We start from the raw sequence: 17,705 nt of genomic DNA, 5'->3' as shown, positions 1-17,705 counted from the left end.
ACCTTTGAGCCCTCAGTCCCTATCACAGTGTTTGACAGCAAATAGGTCCTCAGTGAATATTTGTTAGGTGAGTGTTTGGCTAGATACATGGAAAAAATGGATATTTAGATTAAAAAAAGAAATCAGAAAATGAATAGGTTATTTGTACTGGTGTTTTGCAGAAGCCGTCATAAATGAGCTAGGATTTAATCTGGACCTTGAAAAGGAAGCAAGAGTAAGACCTCAATACACATGTTGAAAATATACAATCTTTATTACGGTTTTCATTTTTTTCCACTAAGTGCAACCAAGAAAATGCATTCTAAATTAAGCCTCAAAGCTTTCTTTCTAAACATATGTAGAAGAAGTTATTGCTATATTAAGCAATGCAGCTAATTAAAAGAGGAAATGAAAATCATTCTTAAATGAACCTCTCACTTCCCCCCTGGTTTCCTTTAACACTATGTATCTTTGAACTATAAAATGTTTCATTATAAATGACTTTTACTAGAAGGTTAAATTAAAACTGTATTTACCCTTTTTGTGTTTGCTTTCTTTCTTTTCTTTGTTTTTTGTTTTAGAGTGAGACGCGGGGCCTCATTCTATCATCCAAGCTGGAGTGCAGTGGCATGATCACTGCTCACAGCAGCCCTAAACTCCTGGGCTCAAGCAATCCTCCCATCTCAGCCTCCCAAGTAGCTAGGACTACTGGCATGCTTCACCATGCTTAGCTAAGTTTTTTATTTTTTGTAGAGATATGCTCTCTCTATGTTGCCCAAATTGGTCTAGAACTCCTGGCCTCAAGAGACCCTCCTGCCTCGGCCTCTCAAAGAACTGGGATTACAGGCATGAGCCATGGTGCCCAGCTAATTTGTTTGTTTTTGTAGAGAGGGGGTCTCTCTCTGTTACCCAGGCTGGTCTCAAACTCCTGGCCTCAAACAATCCTCCCTCCTCTGCCTCCGAAAGCACTGAGACTATAGGTGTGAGGCACCTTGCCCGGCCCATATTTACTCTCTCTACAGCCCTGCATGGTGCATTAGGAATGGAAGAAACAATTAAGTACATCTTGGTCAGAGCTAAGGGACGTATTTGCTTGATTATTGTTTGGCTTGTATAATGTCTGAAAAGAATACAACTAGGGCAGCTGTTTCACTTGCTCAACATGCAAGACTCTTTGTACCACTGCCTTTCAGCAGGCCTGGTTCATAACTATATGTCCCTTGCCTAGCCCTTGCAGATGTCTGAGTTTTTTATTTTTTATTTTTTATTTTTATTTATTTATTTTTGAGACGGAGTCTCGCTCTGTCGCCCAGGCTGGAGTGTAGTGGCCGGATCTCAGCTCACTGCAAGCTCCGCCTCCTGGGTTTACGCCATTCTCCTGCCTCAGCCTCCCGAGTAGCTGGGACTACAGGCACCTGCCACCTCGCCCGGCTAGTTTTTTGTATTTTTTAGTAGAGACGGGGTTTCACGGGGTTAGCCAGGATGGTCTCGATCTCCTGACCTCGTGATCCGCCCGTCTCGGCCTCCCAAAGTGAGATGTCTGAGTTTTTAAGCTTTGACAGAATGTTCTCCCTTTTGATTACAACCAAAGAGATTATATGACTCCATCAAAGCCTTCTTTATTTGTACATCTCTTCTTTCGTCCTTTTCTAAATTTTCACCCTCCCATTCACTTTTCTTGACATCCTTCAAACTTTTGCTCTCAGCTTTAATTGTCTGTTCTAGAAAATTAAACATAAATTATTGCTTTGTTATAGCATTTTCATCATTTCATTTTAAAAGGAGACTCACCTGGGCATGTCACAATATTTGCCTTGATTTTTATCTGGAACAAAGAGACTGAAGGTAGTTTTCAGACCCTCTTCATGCCAGCTTGGAGAGGATATTTATTTTGTCACTAATTGTTCATTCAAATATGCTCTTCAGTGTTCTTATTACAATTCAGTTGTTATAAACATATTCACACCCCTCCCTCTTCCCTTTAGCTGGATTGTTCCTCTTCTGCTGGTTATGTTTTTCTCTTATCAGATAATTGAGTTTAAAGTGTATATAGTCTAGACAAATACTGCCAGATGAGATAAGATGACAAAGGAGTACATTTTAAGAAATAATGACCAGAAGAGGACGTATTGTACACGACTCCACTCCTGATTGATTGCCTTCATTACATAGCTCCAGCAACACAAGAGCCACATGCACTCAGAAATCTGTATACTCTTCTCTCTTACGACTATCTTTACTTAACATTTGGAAAAATCAGCATCATTTCTAGGTGCAGGGAAGAAAACGTCCAGCTAAAATAGAGTAGATAAAAAACAAAGGTCCTAAGAAATGGGATTCAAGGGGATGCTATGAGGAAGACTTGAGTTTAAAAACAACAAACAAACAAAACAAAACAAATACACTTTGTATTTTCACAGTCAATAGAATAGCAGCAAGATGTACTGAAAATTACCTTGGAGCCAGGAGCCCTGAATTCTTCTTCTTTTTGAGTAATTACTCAGTAGTGGGATTGCTGGGTCAAATGGTAGTTCTATATTTCGTTCCGTACTGTTTCCCATAGAGATTGAATTAATTTACAATCCCGCCAATAGTGTATCAGCATTCCTTTTTCCAGGAGCCCTGAATTCTGATCTGGGTTAGTCATTAATTCAGTGTGTGAACTTAGGAAAGTCACATAAACTTTCTGGCACTCATTGTTATCATTTTCAAAATAAGGAAGTTGGTCTAGATGATTTCCAAGTTATTTTCTGGATTTGAAATTCCATGATGTGAAGACAAAAGATATTATCATCTACTAATAATACTATAAAAAAAGAACTCGAATAAGTCAATCCCATCAGAATGCCTGGGTTGAAATATTGCCTGTATTTCTTATTCATTCCAAGATCTTTGGTCCAATTTTAACTTCCTTAAGTTCAATCATCTCACCTGTAAAATGTGAGTATTAACAATATCTGCGAGATGGAATCGTTAGTGAATTAAGACAGATACTTCACATAAAGCCGAAATATGGTGCTGGTGCAAAGAGGGCACTCCAACGCTAGGCATTTAATGTGGGCTACAGTCTTCTTGCAAATAACTAGGAAGAAAAACACCAAACATAAATTTGTATTTTTAAAATGAGTTTCATATCTCCTAATGTGACATTTTAAAAATCATTTGTTAACAGATCAAACCTAGCTCATTGTGTTCCTCTTCTATGTCAGTCCAGTTTAGTCTAGGGTGGAGCTGGGTAAGTGAGCCTGAGGCAACAGCTAAACTCTGCCCTTTACTGAGTCTCAGTCTTAGGCTTTTGACAGCCTCTTGGCTGCTGGGGAGTTCAACTCAGACCCAGGTAGCCATTGTCTCCTTCACTAACAAGAATTTAGAATACATGTGACAATGGATGATCCAACATCCGTAATTTGCAGAGTCTTAACTATTCTCTAAAGCCAGTCTGTCCTTTCAAAGGGAAAGCACTCCAGGACCACGGAGCTTTGGTTTCCATGGCAACAATGTAGGTCAATTGCTGCAGTCACACCTTCACCAGCCTTGATTGCATTTGGCAATTTACCATCTTCTGTGCTTCCTTTTGTTTGAGCCTCTCTCATTTGCTTAATTCCCTTCTCTATTGGGAGAATTTTAAAATGCAAAACTACAGGAGCTGAATTTAAATTAAAAACTGCAGAGGCTTAAAGAAACACACCTCTGGAGAGCACTATTTATCTTACAACTTTTTGACATGTGCTTCTTGAAATCAAGTCTTATGTCCTCAACTTCAAAATCTTGCTTCCCATATTCTGTTGCAGCTCAGAAATTCTTTGCTTGCAATGCCTTGTGGGTTTTTCTTGGAAAAAGCAGCAGCATTTCTGCCTTCTCAGACCATATTCTGATATCATGAATGTCACAATTACTAGGATAAAGTCCAAATTCCTTAATCTGTTATTTAAAGCCCTGAATCATCTGAGCTTTCCTCGCAGCTTACTGCCTTCCTCTTACCCTTCTTTTACACATGATGCTCAAGTGTTTACTTTCTTTCAGATTCTTGAACACACCCTATGCTCTGGACCCTCCCATGTTATCCTCCCTTATAGGAGGACCATTCCCTCAGTCTCTGTCTGGCTATTTCCTACTGGTCCTTCAGATATCAGTTTAGATGTCACTTTCCACAGGAAAGTTTTCCTACACCCTGGCTTTGGTCTTTTGTTACACCATGTGCTTCCTTATTGTACCATTATCGTACTTTAGTAACCCCTGTAAATATCATACCTCTTTTGTAGTTTGTGAACATTCTGAGTATTGGGGCAGTGTCCATTTCTCCACCCTTCACCCAACAACCCCACTGCTGAATTCCCACTGCCCTCCCAGGCCTTACTACATCATAGGCATTTGTTAAATATTTGTTACATGACTGAAAGCACTTTTCCCTGCTAGATCTTCTAAGCCATTTGCTGTAAATCTCCTAATCTTGATATTCTGAACCTCCTTTCCATCCCACTGCAAGTATCCACTAGAATGTACTTTTCATTCAAGATATATTTGCAGTCTTCCTGTTTTTTACTGATATCTGAGATATTCACTGATATCAGTGAATATCCAGTCACTCAAAGTGAAAAAATTTCAAAATTCTTCGTCTTTTTATTATGACAGATTCCACTAAACATCAATTTTTAGGTTCTGTTTAATGTAACTATCCTAAGAAGATTTAAAAATAAGCAGTAAATGAAAGTGTTGAATTGAATAAAATAAATGGCATTACTAAGCCATGCACCTGTAATTGTCAAAGAAGTCCTCTAGCCTGCTGCCTAGCAGGCCCTGGACCCCTTCTTGCTACTATATACACAGTGGTGCATTTTAGAACTCCTCACTCAGAAGCCAGGGAACAGGAAAGACACACTGTCTCCAAATGTGACACCACCTGGCTTCAGGGACTGGGAATCACAGTCACACACTGTTTGAGCCAGGTATTGATGTTGAAGATGCCACTACTCAGGACAGCAGTCCTTTCTCGCCTGTGGTTTCATGTTCCTAGGTTTCAGTTTTCAGTAGTCAACAATGGTCCATATGTATTAAATCGAAAATTTCAAATGAACAATTTAATACGTTCTCAATTGTGTGCTGTGGTGAGGTGTGTGATGAAATCTTGCCTCATCTCACTTTGTCCTGCCTGGGATGTGAATCATTCCTGCATCCAGAATCTCCATGCCATAGGTGCTCCCTGTCCCTTTGTCACTGAGTGACAGGCTTGGTTATCAAATCGACTGTCACAGTTTCACAGTGTTGGTGTTCAATTCGTCCTTATTTTACTTTAAAATCACCTACTGCGCAAGAGGAGTGCTGCTGGCAATTCGGATATGGCAAAGAGAAGCTGCAAAGTGATTTTTTTCAGTGAAAGGTAAAAGTTCTTGACTTAAGGAAGAAAAAAGTGGTATCCTGAGTTAGCTAAAGTCAATGGTAAAAATGAATTTCTATCCATGAAGTTTTGAACAGAGTATTGTTGTAATTGCTCCCTTTTACTATTATTGTTAATTTCTTACTATACCTAGTTTATAAATTAAACTTTATCATAGATACAAACATATAGAAAAAATATAGTGTATACAGGCATCCACTGGAGGTGCAGAAACATTTTCCCCATAAATAAGGGAGACTACCATACTTGGTACACTGATACCATGATATTTTGAGGTTGATGTTTTTGACACTTGAACATTTTGAATGGTTAAATTTTTAAAATTGTTATTAAGTAACCTATGCAATGGATATCCTCCCTTTATCTCTGAGTCTTCTATTCCATCACAGTTCCATCTCTATTTCTGAGTGACACTCCAATCTTGATCCCAATGCGTTAGTTTGGCCCGTGTTGGATTTCAGGTGTCTGTAGGACATCAGATAAAAATAAGTAGTAGATGCTGAGCTATATGGTTAAATGCTTCAAAAAATATTGGAGTAGAAGAGTTCAAGTATAAATGTCTTGATCACTGAGGGAAACAGTAATAGGAAAAGGAGCTGGGAACCAGGGAAAGATCATGAAGAACCACTCCACTGAAAGTTGTACAAGAGAAAAGGAAGCTTCAAAGGATGATAAGTGGGGAAAAAGAGGGAGCAAGAGTCCAATGCCAGAAAGTGATCATATAAGGTAAGCACCAAAAAGTAAATATGGGACTTGTCACTCTCTGAATTTAAAGAAAAAGTTATTATGGCTTAGAACAGCAGTTTAACATGTGTCTGCTTGGGCTGCCATAACAAAAGACCATAAATTGGGTGCCTAAAATCATAGACATTTACTTATTACAGTTCTGAAGTCTGAGAAGTCCAAGGTCAAGGTACTGTCTGATTTGTTTCTTGGTAAGAACCCACTTCCTGGCTTGCCGATGGCTGCTTTCTTATTGTGTCCTCACATGGTGCGGGGAGGCAGGGGTGGGGGGTAGTGGAAGGGAGGGAGGAAAAGAGAAAGAGAGAGACAGAGACAGAGAGAGACAGAGAGAACTCTGTTCTCTTTTAAGAGCACTAATTCCATTATGAGGGCTGCACCCTCATGACCTCATCTAAACCTAATTATTAATTCCTCTCAAAGCCCCACCTCCAAATACCATCACGTTGGGAAGTAAGGCTTCAATGTATGAATTTCAGAGAACACAAAAGTCCACCCCTTAACAATGTGGATATAGGCATCACCTCCCCTTTTTGATTTCTTTCTTTTAGCTCTCCTCCTTGGAGCCCAATATCCCAATCTCCCCACAGGTCCTGGTCAAAGCAATAACTGAGAGGTTGTAAAGCAAGGCTTTCAATGGGCTTATCAGGGGTTCAGTTGCTGTGGAGATCAGTAATAGGGTGAGAAGTGAAGTATAAGGCAGATTGCAGTAAAATGTTTCATGTTGGAGGCTGAAAGCAAAGTCAAGACATCAGGGGCTCATTGTTGCTGGACACTGGCCAGTCTCAGACTGGCTGTAAGTCATGGAATGTGAACACACCTATGTGTGTATGTAACAAAGTCATACGCAGTGTATTCAATGCTACTGTCTCCTTCCCCCACCCCCAACATCCTTCCTTTTAAATTGTTTGCATGTGGTTCCTTTTTAAAATGGTATAACCTAAACACGAACTGCTACTTTTAACTGATGCAGAGAGACTTTATCATCTTTATTTCTTGTGAACAAGCTTTACTTTTGAGATTTTGAGAAGGCAGAGAAATGCTGTAATAAAGAATGCAGATAAGAGATAGGAATTTGAAGGGGAAAGAAAGAATTAGAAGAGAAGAAAGAGGATGAGGAAACATATTGATGAGGGAGGAGAAATGAGAGAGGGAGGGAGAGAAGAGAGGATAGGAGAGGGGATGAAGAATGGAGGGTATGTATAGTAAAAAGAGAAACTTGAATGATGAATTTCTTTATTCCCCTCAGCAATTGATAAAGAACTTACAATTAATTTAAAAAGGAAGTCAAGGTGAGAATTAGGTAAAGAATCATTGACTAAATACTTCTTTTATTATCTTTTCCGGTCAAAGAGAGTAAACAAAGGCCAAATATTCACTACATCTCTTGTTAAATAACATTTATGCGAGTCCATTGATTTGATTAGTGAACTTCTGGACTAGATTCCAACAGACCAAGTCTAAATGGAGTCACTCAGGCCAAAGCTCCATCCCACCAAACTGAAACTTGTTGTTTATCTGACCTGAGAAATCAGGAGAGAGATAATAGCCAAATCCCCAAACAGATCAGTTTTAGCCTGCATGATGAGGAAGTCCCCTGTGCTTCAGTAATTACAAGAAAAGTAACCTAAAGTAACCTGATGTCAACCAATCCTTTTTTTGGATTATACTATTTTATCATCCTTGCTTAAGTTGCCTTATAAAAACAGACTCTTCTGCCATGCCCAATGGAGTACCTGTTTAAACCTTTAAATGAGATGCGCCAGATTTATGAATTGCTGATAAAACCAGTTCAGTCTTTAAACTTAATCTGTTGAAATTTCATCTTTTGACACTTTGGATAATCAATTATAATGGACAAATATCAATATATCACATATTTTACATTATAAACCACCACTTTTAGAGATCACAGGAATTTACTTCTTTTACATTTAAGCTTTTACATTTACGTTAGACTGGAGTGGCTGTAGTGCAGATAAACACATTGATAATGCTGCCCATCCTTCAAGGAAATGGCACCGGACTTACTGATGAACTCAGTGTGTGTTTGGTAGGGAAGGGGTAAGACTGGGGGTGTGGGAAAGAGAAGAGTCTTCAGGGATAATTGCAAAGGATTTTACAGAGATGAGGAAGCCTTACAGAAGAAACAGGTTTGGAGGCCGTATTAAGAATGAGTTAAGCTGTTAATGAGAGAAAACCACACTCCACGGGCTTGGACACTAATAGTCCATTCATTTCAGCTAACAAGTAGCCTACAGTTAGGCTTTTGATGGCTAATATCAGCTTAATGATGCCATATAGAGATCTCCTCACTGGCCACTCTTTCTCAGCAATCTTTACCAGAGTCTCCTCATTAATTTATCCTCAAAATATTGCAATTTCTGGAAAACTTATAGATTCCTCCCTTTCCTCCTTGCTTGATTCCCTACTCTGTGCTCCCCCTGGTGTCTTCCCAGGAGATGGCATCCATTATTATTCCTGTAAATACCACCTAAATGCTCATGACTATCAAATTTACATCTCCAGCTAGGACCTCTCCTCCAAAATGCAAATGTGCACATACAACACCAAACTGGATACTTCTACTTGGGTCTCAGGACATATTTCAGGAAATGTCAAAATAAACATGTTCAAAACTGAATTTTGCTCCTGTCGCAAGAATTAGAGGTTAACTGAGTCATATTCTATTTTCAACTCCACTTTTCTTTCTCTGCCCACTCTATGAGGTTACCAAAGGTAAAAATTCAATTGTCCATGCACTCCTACACCTGATGGTGTCTGTGTGACACGATTCTGAGCAATGAGATAGATATCTCCTGGTGCTGTTCTTTCCCCTCATTTCTTCTTCATGACTGAAGCATGAATAGAAGGCTTAAAGATTCAGCAGCCATATGGTGGCCGTGAGGCTATAGAGATGAAGATAAAAGTTGAAACACTAAGGGTGGCAGAGAGGAAATAGAGAAAGAGCCTGGGCTTGTCTATATGGCATCATTGAGCTGACGTTAGCCATCAAATGCCTAACTGTAGCCTCCTTTTTAGGTGAAATAAATGGAACTATCAGTGTCCAAGCCCCTGGAGTGCGGTTTTCTGCCATTACAGCCCAACTCATTCCTAACCGATGCGGCCTCCAAGCCTGTTTCTTCTTTAAGTCTTCCTCATCTCCGTAAAGTACTTTGCAATCATCCCTGTAAACTTTTCTCTTTTCCACACTCCCAGTCTTACCCCTCCCCTACCAAGCACACATGCTGAGTCCGTCAGTAAGTCCTGTGTCATCTCCTTGAAGGACAGGCAGCACTGTCAATGTGTTTATCTGCACTGCAGCCACTCTGGTCTAACTTAAATGCAGAAGCTCCTTAGCTGTCTTACCCACTTCCATTTTGGCCTCTTTCCAGTCACTTCTCAACCCAGTAAATCTTTTCAAAAATACTAGTGTTATCATCACGTCTCTGCTTAAAACCCTTTACTGACTCCCATTGCGCCTATACTAGAGTCAAAGCCACATACTAAGACTTATAAGAAGCTCATGGTCTCCTATTCCCTCCTTCACCAACCCAGCAGGTGTCCCTCCAACCCTTCCTCAGGAAGCTCTAGCCACAATGGCTTCCCAGAGCACCATAAATTCTCTTAGGCCCCCAGATTATTTTCGCATGTGGGTCCCATTCTTACCCTCTGCCCATCACATTTATTATAGCTTCCTTCCGCCTTCAAGTCTCATTTAAGTGGTCTCCAGTGAGGCCTCTTTGACCACCCTATTAAAATGAAAATAGTTTTTCCTACCCAACCCCATTGCTTTCAAAAACAGGAAGAATTTTTTATAAAGCACCTTCTACCATTTTGATACGTATCCACTTAGGGAAATAGAAATCATGTCAATTTGTTTTAACAGAGAGAATTTAATATAGATAATTGGCTAAACAGGTATTGGCAGGATGAAAAAACAAAAAGGGGACACAGGTACTACATAGATAGTAACTGTAACAATCTTGGTTGAGAGTTACCAGACCTCAGAGGAGGAGCCCTGCCGGGCTGGGATGCAGAATTCTGAGGGTGTCACTTGTCTCCTGCACCACTTCAGGAAGTTGGAGGAGGGTCTGGCTGTGAGAGTCTAAGGGAGGGTGCACCTAGCTGGTGCTGGCACTTCTGACAGGTTGCAGAGAAGCTGGTCCTGGGAGTGATGAAAGAAACTAGAAAGCTGCAAACAACCAGTGATGCTGGATTAAACCACATAGCAATAATTCCTGCGCGGGTGAGAGAGAGAATAAGCAGGAGCAATTCCCTGTTGCTTCCTATTGCCTTTCAGTCTTCCTTAGTGCCCCCTATTGGTAGAGCCTAGAATGGATCCACCTGGCAAAAGAAATGTTTGCAGAAGCCCAGGTTAAGCAATTCAGAGGAGCAAATAAAAGAGTAGATTTAGAGATGAGCTATCACAGCTTCATGACCAGCATTGTATTCATTTGTTTACTATCTTTTCTTTTCTACTAGACCGTATGTGTTCAGGATCCATGTCTCTCTTTTTACTATTGTAACCCCTCCACCAACCCATGTCCCCCATGTGCACAGCACAATAGCAAGTAGACAGAAGATACTCAACAAATATTTGCTGCATGGATGAATAATAGATGAATTTATTAGATTCTTTTCCTCAAAACTACTCAGCAAAATGTACAATTCAATTCTTGTCAGTAAAACATGAGACATTTAGTGCCTCATATGATGTTCTAGGCATTTGGGCTAAAAATGCCTAGAACATCATAAGAGGCAGTTTCTTTTCATTCAGGTGGGAATTTAAGACATTTTCATATGAAGCTAGGTAATAAAATGCTGTGGCAACATTCATATGTTTAAATGTCCTAAGAATTGAAGAGGCATCAAAACTTATATCAGAAAATAAAAAGGTAAATGCAGGTTTGGAGTGATTCAGGAGATGTGCAGAAGAACTTATAATCTGAAGCAGGCTTGAGAGAGGAGGGAGAAAAGCAAAGCTGTGAAGGAAGGATAAGTTTGGCAGGTTTCGAGATGATTCTGCTGAAAGCAAAGAAATGAGAGATAGTAGGAGAAGTCATTGGAAAACAGAATTGGAACCAACTGTGGAAAATCATCAATTTTGGAGTTCAAATTATGGGTATTATGTCTTTTGCAAAGAGGGGGCATTAAAACACTTTAAGCAAAATAAATGATGCTGCTGTTGGGAATATTTTCTGAAGATAAATCTGGCAGTACCATGGGTAATTGATTGAGTGGGTAGAAACTAGAAGCAGGAGGACCAGTTAGGAGCCTATGACAATAATTCTGATCCAGATAAAGATAATAGTAGAAATAAAGGAAAGAGATAACAGGTAACATTTAGAAAGAAGACTCAGTATCACATAATACAGATTCAGTCTGGGGCAAGGAGGGTGGAGAAGATATCTAGAATTAATCCAAAGTGATACACATAGGGTTCAGAAAGGTGGAGATAGAGCAGAGACTACCTACTTATCAGAACTTGATTAATAATGGCATCAGTACAATAAAAATCACAGTGAATTATTTTCAGTATTTTAATTTTAATTTTATGTTCAGGGGTACATGTGCAGGTTTGTTATGTAGGAACACTTGTGACTTGGGGGTTTGGTGTACAGATTATTTCATCACCTGTATACTAAGCATAGTACCTGATAGTTTTTTTTCCCCTGAACCTCCCCCTCTTTCCACCGTCCTCCCTCAAGTAGGCTCTAGTGTCTGTTGTTCCTCTCTTTCTGTCCATGTGTTCTTATTATTTAGCTCCCACTTCTAAGTGAGAACATGTGGTATTTGATTTTCTGTTCCCATGTTAGTTTTGTTCTTTTTTATGGCCGCATAGTATTCTATGGTGTTACCACATTTTCTTTATCCAGTCTACTGTTGATAAACATTTAGTTTGATTCCAGGTCTTTGCTGTTGAAAAATTACAGTGAGTATTTGTCATCCAATAACAAAAGTCAGTATTTTGAAAAGCTAATATGAATCTGGAAGAATGTATATATCTTCATCTTGAGGAACTTCAGAAGGACGAGGCCTCTGGAAGTTATAATAGTCAGAAGATGTCTCATTTCCATAGATATGCTCCTCGAAATTGGACTGCTGTGTGTTTTCATATAGTTCCTTATCGGTTTTTCCTTTAACTTTGGGAGGACCTGCTTCCACATTTTCATAGTTTTTGTGTATGTTATTTCCCTTGACAGCAGATTTGTGGTCTTGGGTTTCAACTGAGATTTTATGCCTTAAGCCAACGATGCGGGGGTCCAAGAATGTTTTAGTACAGACTTTTCTCCTGCTGCTTCTCCTTTGCAAAAACCTCGGTAAGGTAAATCGTGTGGCAACATGGTGTTTACAGTGCCAAACACAGCCAATTCCACAAACCACTAAGAGTAAAAGAAGTGAAATTCCTACAGAAATGGCCACTAAATTATTTCCACAGCTTTTCAACATTTCTGCACGAACAGTGCTGTTTAGTGGTTTGGTGTTACCCTTAATGAATTCACAATGTAATTCCTTGTAGCCTAGTATTATTCAAAAATGAGTTTGGAAGCTCTTTTAGGCATTTCCTTTTCAGAGCTGAAAGAATGCTATCTGGTAAAGTCCTGATGCAATTAGAGGAGAGAGTGTATAAACTTATTTTTGGAAGATGGCTCTCTTCGTGTGTGATGCTCTTCACATTACAGCCATTCATGTATAATTGTACTGTATCAAGGGGATTTTATTCCATTCCGCTTCCTTTTCTGTTAATGAATCACAAAATGAAGCAGAAATGAGTGGAAGATGACAGCAGAGTAGAAAACTCAAGAAAAAGAAGGTTGAATGTCAGGTGCGGTGGCTCACGCCTGTAATCCCAGCACTTTGGGAGGCCGAGGTGGGTGGATCACGAGGTCAGGAGATCGAGACCATCCTGGCTAACAAGGTGAAACCCCGTCTCTACTAAAAATACAAAAAATTAGCCGGGCGTGGCGGCAGGCACCTGTAATCCCAACTACTCGGGAGGCTGAAGCAGGAGAATGGCATGAACCCGGGAGGCAGAGTTTGCAGTGAGCCAAGATCGTGCCACTGCACTCCAGCCTGGGCAACAGAGCAAGACTCCCTCTCAAAAAAAAAAAAAAAAAAAAAAAGAAGGTTCAATGATCTGCCATGCAGAAACCTGCTATAAATTAAAAATATGTTAATTGCATACTTATTATCTAACATAGAAAAATTACTGATTTTCACCAATGCATTAAACACCAGCATATAGTGAGCTTCTGCTTTTAATATAAAATACACTACCTGTTGTGATGAAAGAAAAAAAGAGTTAGAAAAATCCTGTCCCTGCCCAAGCCTGAGTGGTTTTATCACTTAGATCTCCACATAGTTTTTGACAATTAGGTTAACAATTTTCAAGTGAAAGATAATGTTCTGAGCACAATAGAAGAAATGGGACATGTGCAGACAAGTGCAATCATCTTCATTACCTGTCACCTCTTCTGTGAAGCCCTGCCTATCCTTCTTTGGAGCAGGCAGAGACCTTGTCTTTTTCTTAACCATTCCTTCTTCTGCAATCCCTCATTAATGAGTCCATTCTCTACTATAGTGCCATAACCTAAATGAGAGAATTGTATTCTTACTCGGTTAAATGGTGGGCAGGGTTCAGGTCATTTCATCTGTATGTTCCTAGAGAACAGCACAACACCTAGCACAGAAAATGCATCTAATCAATATTTATTGAATGAAAGAATGCATTTAAAAATGACTGCAAATTTCAGCATCTAATTGCTTAAGATGATAGTTTAAAACTCAAGGGTGCAGTTTATACTTAAAACATGATATGAGACCTTTAAAGTAAACCAATGTATTTTCAAAAGCCTTTGTATCACAGGTTTTCTCATAGCTTTCAGAAAATAACTTCCATCTAAGATGATTTTACATTGTTTTCTGTTGATGCTTTAAAATGGCAAGGAGATAAGAAGGGGAAGTGTTCAACTGGGCTGCATGTTCCATTGTGATTTTATGAACAAAACATTATTACTGTATATTTTCAGTCTGGATGTAGACATAGATCCAACAGTGCCTGTGAAATGATTATTATCATTTATGGAATGTTATCATCAATAATGTTTAGTTAAGAGCTTCAGCTTTTAAGCACTGTTACAGGGATTATCTCATTTAATCCTATAGCTGCTGTATGCAGTAGGTACTATTTGTATCATCATTTTATAGATAAGAAGAGAGGCTTAAAGAAGTTAAGTAACTTCCTTACAACCAAAATGTGACTGAATGAGAATTCAGGTAAAAATTTCCCCAAAATATTATTTATCCAAATATCTGTAACATGCTAAGTGCATCAGTCACTAAATTTGTATAGCTTGATTAGCTCTGAGGTTTTTGAAAGTTGGAAATTATATATTATTTACCTGTGTATTACCAACACCAGCATTAGACATAGAATGACTAATCTATTAAACGTTTGTTAATGAAGGAAGTAATCTCCTTATGGGATGATAATAATAGTAACAATGAAGAAGAAAAGTAGAAATTCACAAAATGGTGCTCTGCTTTTAGTGAGTATTCATGAAAAGTTTAATGGTAATGAACATTCATAAATTTGTCTAAGGTTAGAATATATTAATATGCACATATTTAACTTGACATTTCATATAATAAAATTAAATAAGATGTGCAGCTAATTTAAAAATTTTTTTTTATAAAAATACAGGGACAAGCACCCCAGATGCAGAAATGTTTTAATCGCCTTGGAATTTTGGGGAGTAATATTGAGGTTGAGAACTGTATGGTCCGCCACACAAGATTTACAATTTGTAGGATCCCTCCTTTATAAGGCCAGCTGCTCTTGTGTTCAAGGACAAAAGTTTAGCCAAATGACTTTAATCATTAGGACCTCATTTTCTGTTTGAAACAGATGATCGCCAATTATCTGCAAGATATTTTATGGTACACATGGTTACCGATTTAAGAAATTAGTGGCTGGGCACTGTGGCTCACGCCTGTAATCCCAGCACTTTGGGAGGCCAAGGCAGGTGGATCACGAGGTCAGGAGATTGAGACCATCCCGGCTAACACGGTGAAACCACGTCTCTACCAAAAAAAAAGTACAAAAATTTAGCTGGGCTTGGTGACTGGCGCCTGTAGTCCCAGCTACTCAGGAGGCTGAGGCAGGAGAATGGCATGAACCCAGGAGGTGGAGCTTGCAGTGAGCCGAGATTGTGCCACTGCACTCCAGCCTGGGTGACAGAGCGAGACTCCGTCTCAAAAAAAAAAAAAAAAAAGAAATTAGTTGCCAGAGTATTTGAAGTAAATTTACAAAATAAACTTTAAATATTAATTGAACTTAATCAACTTTTTGAAAGATACTAGGCCTGCAACAGAAGTCACGGTGAGGGTTGAGGAAGGCTATTGTCACTTCTGCAGCTGAGGATAAGGCAATAAATTGCCCTCTTAATTTTTAAGAAGGAAAGGTATTTTTACCATCTATGTTATTCTGTGTAGAGTGGATATTCTGGTACATCCAAAATATTAAAATTGTTTGTCTAAGAGATATTTACCAAGATAAAGACAAGAAGACATTTTACAGAAAAAAAAAAAGCATCATTTTCTCTGAAATAACGTTACAGGAAAAAAACCTGTGAGACATGAACAAAGACCTACTATAATGAAAAACATATTGTAAGCAATAATCCTTCAAATATAGTTTAACACTTAAATAATGTTCACTTTGCCCAGTTTGAAAGAAGACTCTGTTTTCAGTTCCAACAGGTTACCTAATAATTTGACATTGTTCTTAAAATCGCAAATTGCTGAGAAACTTCAGGAATTTTCAAGTAAGATGATGCCCTTCTGTTTGGAAACAAAGTAACAGCAAAGCATAATCATATTGTAAAGGAACATCAACATCACTCTCAGTTTGTAAACTGGGTTTCCCCCTTATAGCTACATAAGGCATTTTGTTCTAAAAACTGTAATAAGATAACAATCATTGATTAATTAAAGACAAACTTGTTTCTTATAGTTTTTAATCACCCAAATACCTTAAATCAAGTTCTTACTTACCTCAAGATTGGTGTGTCAAACTCTCTCTTTTGTTCTTTTGGTTATGTTTTAAATCTGCATTGGGTTAGAACTTGTTCCTCTTTTCCACTTTGGTAGGTTACTTCCTTCTTTCCCTCCTTTCAGGTTATTTAACACTTGCAAAGTTTCCTGGCCCTAGAGGAAGTTAGTATCAGATGCAGCAGAATTAAGATAAATGGCGTGAGTTTTTGAATAAGGAAGTCTGGCCCTTCATCTTTGTCAAGTAATAATTTTTTAACTGTGTCAGAAAATAATACGTAAAGCCTACATGGTTTTTTATTCAGGCCATATTTGCAGTTCCCATTTTAATATCAATAAAAGTCACTTCACTTGTACTTTAATTTTCTCAAAAAAGAAATATTTTAAATGTAGTAACACATAGGTCTTGGGCTTTTATTATTATGATTTACTTGTGTTGCTAGACCAGTCCTCTCTTCAAATATTAATATTATGTACCAATGCTCCCAAGTTATAGCCATACAGGTGAAATCAGTGTCCCAATTCGGGTTTGGAAAATGTTAATGTTCTTTTAAATGTATAAATAGGAATTTCCTCAGGTATGTTTTGAGGCCCATTACTTCTGGGACATGCTAGTAGCTCTTCCATCAGGTAAATGTAAGGAATACTGCTTCCCTGGATATTCATGGGCATATCAGCATGCTAACGGCTCTCAGCAGCCCTACAGCCAGCAAGCAAAATAAAACCAAATAAGAAAAAGAAATTGTTTAACTTTGCTTTTAGCACTAAGTACTCCAAGCCTTTTGTGTAATACTCAGCAAATCCTGGCAACAACCCTATGAGGGAGAAAAAATGTTTTTAGTTATATTTTACAGAAGAGGAAACAGAAGCACATAGAATTATCACTTTCCTGACAGAGCCTGCAGTCTGCCCCCAGCACCTGGGTGCTAAACCACTGCACTGGCTGCCTTGCTAGATTGAGTAACATGTTTCCCACATAGATACCCTTACTGACAGCATCTCTTGGAGTCCAACTCCATGGGAACACACACAGTGCAAGATGCTGAATTAGACAAATTACAGATGAATTCGACAGATGAGATGACAAAGTAATAGAAAATTTGTCTTTTAAGTTGTATTGGAACTTTTTGAACCACAGAGGATTAACTTTGCATAAGGTGGTTTTAAAAAAGAAGATTTAGTTACTGAAATAACTACTGTACATTGGAAGGACAGGATGTATTATTAACATCTGTTGAGCACTGACATTATGCCAGGCATTGTGCTAAGTGATGAGGATGCAAGAGTGAATAAGCTGCCTGCAGCACGTAAAGCCAAGTAGACAGGCTGCTGCACCCACAGAACATTTCAGATCAAAGTGATAAGGCCTAAGAAAGACATGATATGGACAGGGACAGTGGAGGTAAAGGAAAGAGGCATCCAGCTCAGAGGATGGTCAGGGAAGGCAAGACCTGAGCTAAGCCTCATAAATAAGGTGTTAAGGCAGAATAGGGGTGTCCTGGACAAAAATCTTACAGTGAAGGAGGTTACGAAG

The 17,705-nt window shown here is 38.9% G+C and overlaps 1 protein-coding gene across 4 annotated transcripts; it reads right to left on the bottom strand.

Annotated features, from left to right (window-relative positions):
• Window positions 1-11,654: 11,654 nt before the first annotated feature.
• GAPT (GRB2 binding adaptor protein, transmembrane) lies at window positions 11,655-16,281 on the bottom strand. 4 transcript variants are annotated; one of them, XM_025388675.1, is made up of 4 exons: window positions 16,175-16,193; window positions 13,735-13,799; window positions 13,254-13,274; window positions 11,655-12,939 (listed from the first exon to the last, which is right to left on the bottom strand). In XM_025388675.1, the coding sequence occupies exon 4, from the start codon at window positions 12,566-12,568 to the stop codon at window positions 12,095-12,097; it is 474 nt and encodes a 157-aa protein (XP_025244460.1). In that variant the 5' UTR covers window positions 12,569-12,939; window positions 13,254-13,274; window positions 13,735-13,799; window positions 16,175-16,193; the 3' UTR covers window positions 11,655-12,094. The 4 variants fall into 4 exon arrangements, with proteins under 4 accessions (XP_025244460.1, XP_025244458.1, XP_025244459.1 ...); XM_025388673.1 differs by lacking the exons at window positions 13,254-13,274; window positions 13,735-13,799 and adding an exon at window positions 13,582-13,709 and having other exon boundaries at window positions 11,655-12,858; window positions 16,175-16,281; XM_025388674.1 differs by lacking the exon at window positions 13,254-13,274 and having other exon boundaries at window positions 11,655-12,858; window positions 16,175-16,280.
• Between the last annotated feature and the right edge of the window lie 1,424 nt (window positions 16,282-17,705).

The sequence above is a fragment of the Theropithecus gelada genome, chromosome 6 (assembly GCF_003255815.1).
Source record: "Theropithecus gelada isolate Dixy chromosome 6, Tgel_1.0, whole genome shotgun sequence".
In the NCBI taxonomy this organism is placed as follows: domain Eukaryota; kingdom Metazoa; phylum Chordata; class Mammalia; order Primates; family Cercopithecidae; genus Theropithecus; species Theropithecus gelada.
This window is presented reverse-complemented; position numbering and strand designations above follow the sequence as displayed.

Excerpts from the sequence above, each read along its gene's own strand:
- GAPT (XM_025388673.1), bottom strand. The coding sequence starts at position 12,568 with ATGTTGAAAAGCTGTGGAAATAATTTAGTGGCCATTTCTGTAGGAATT.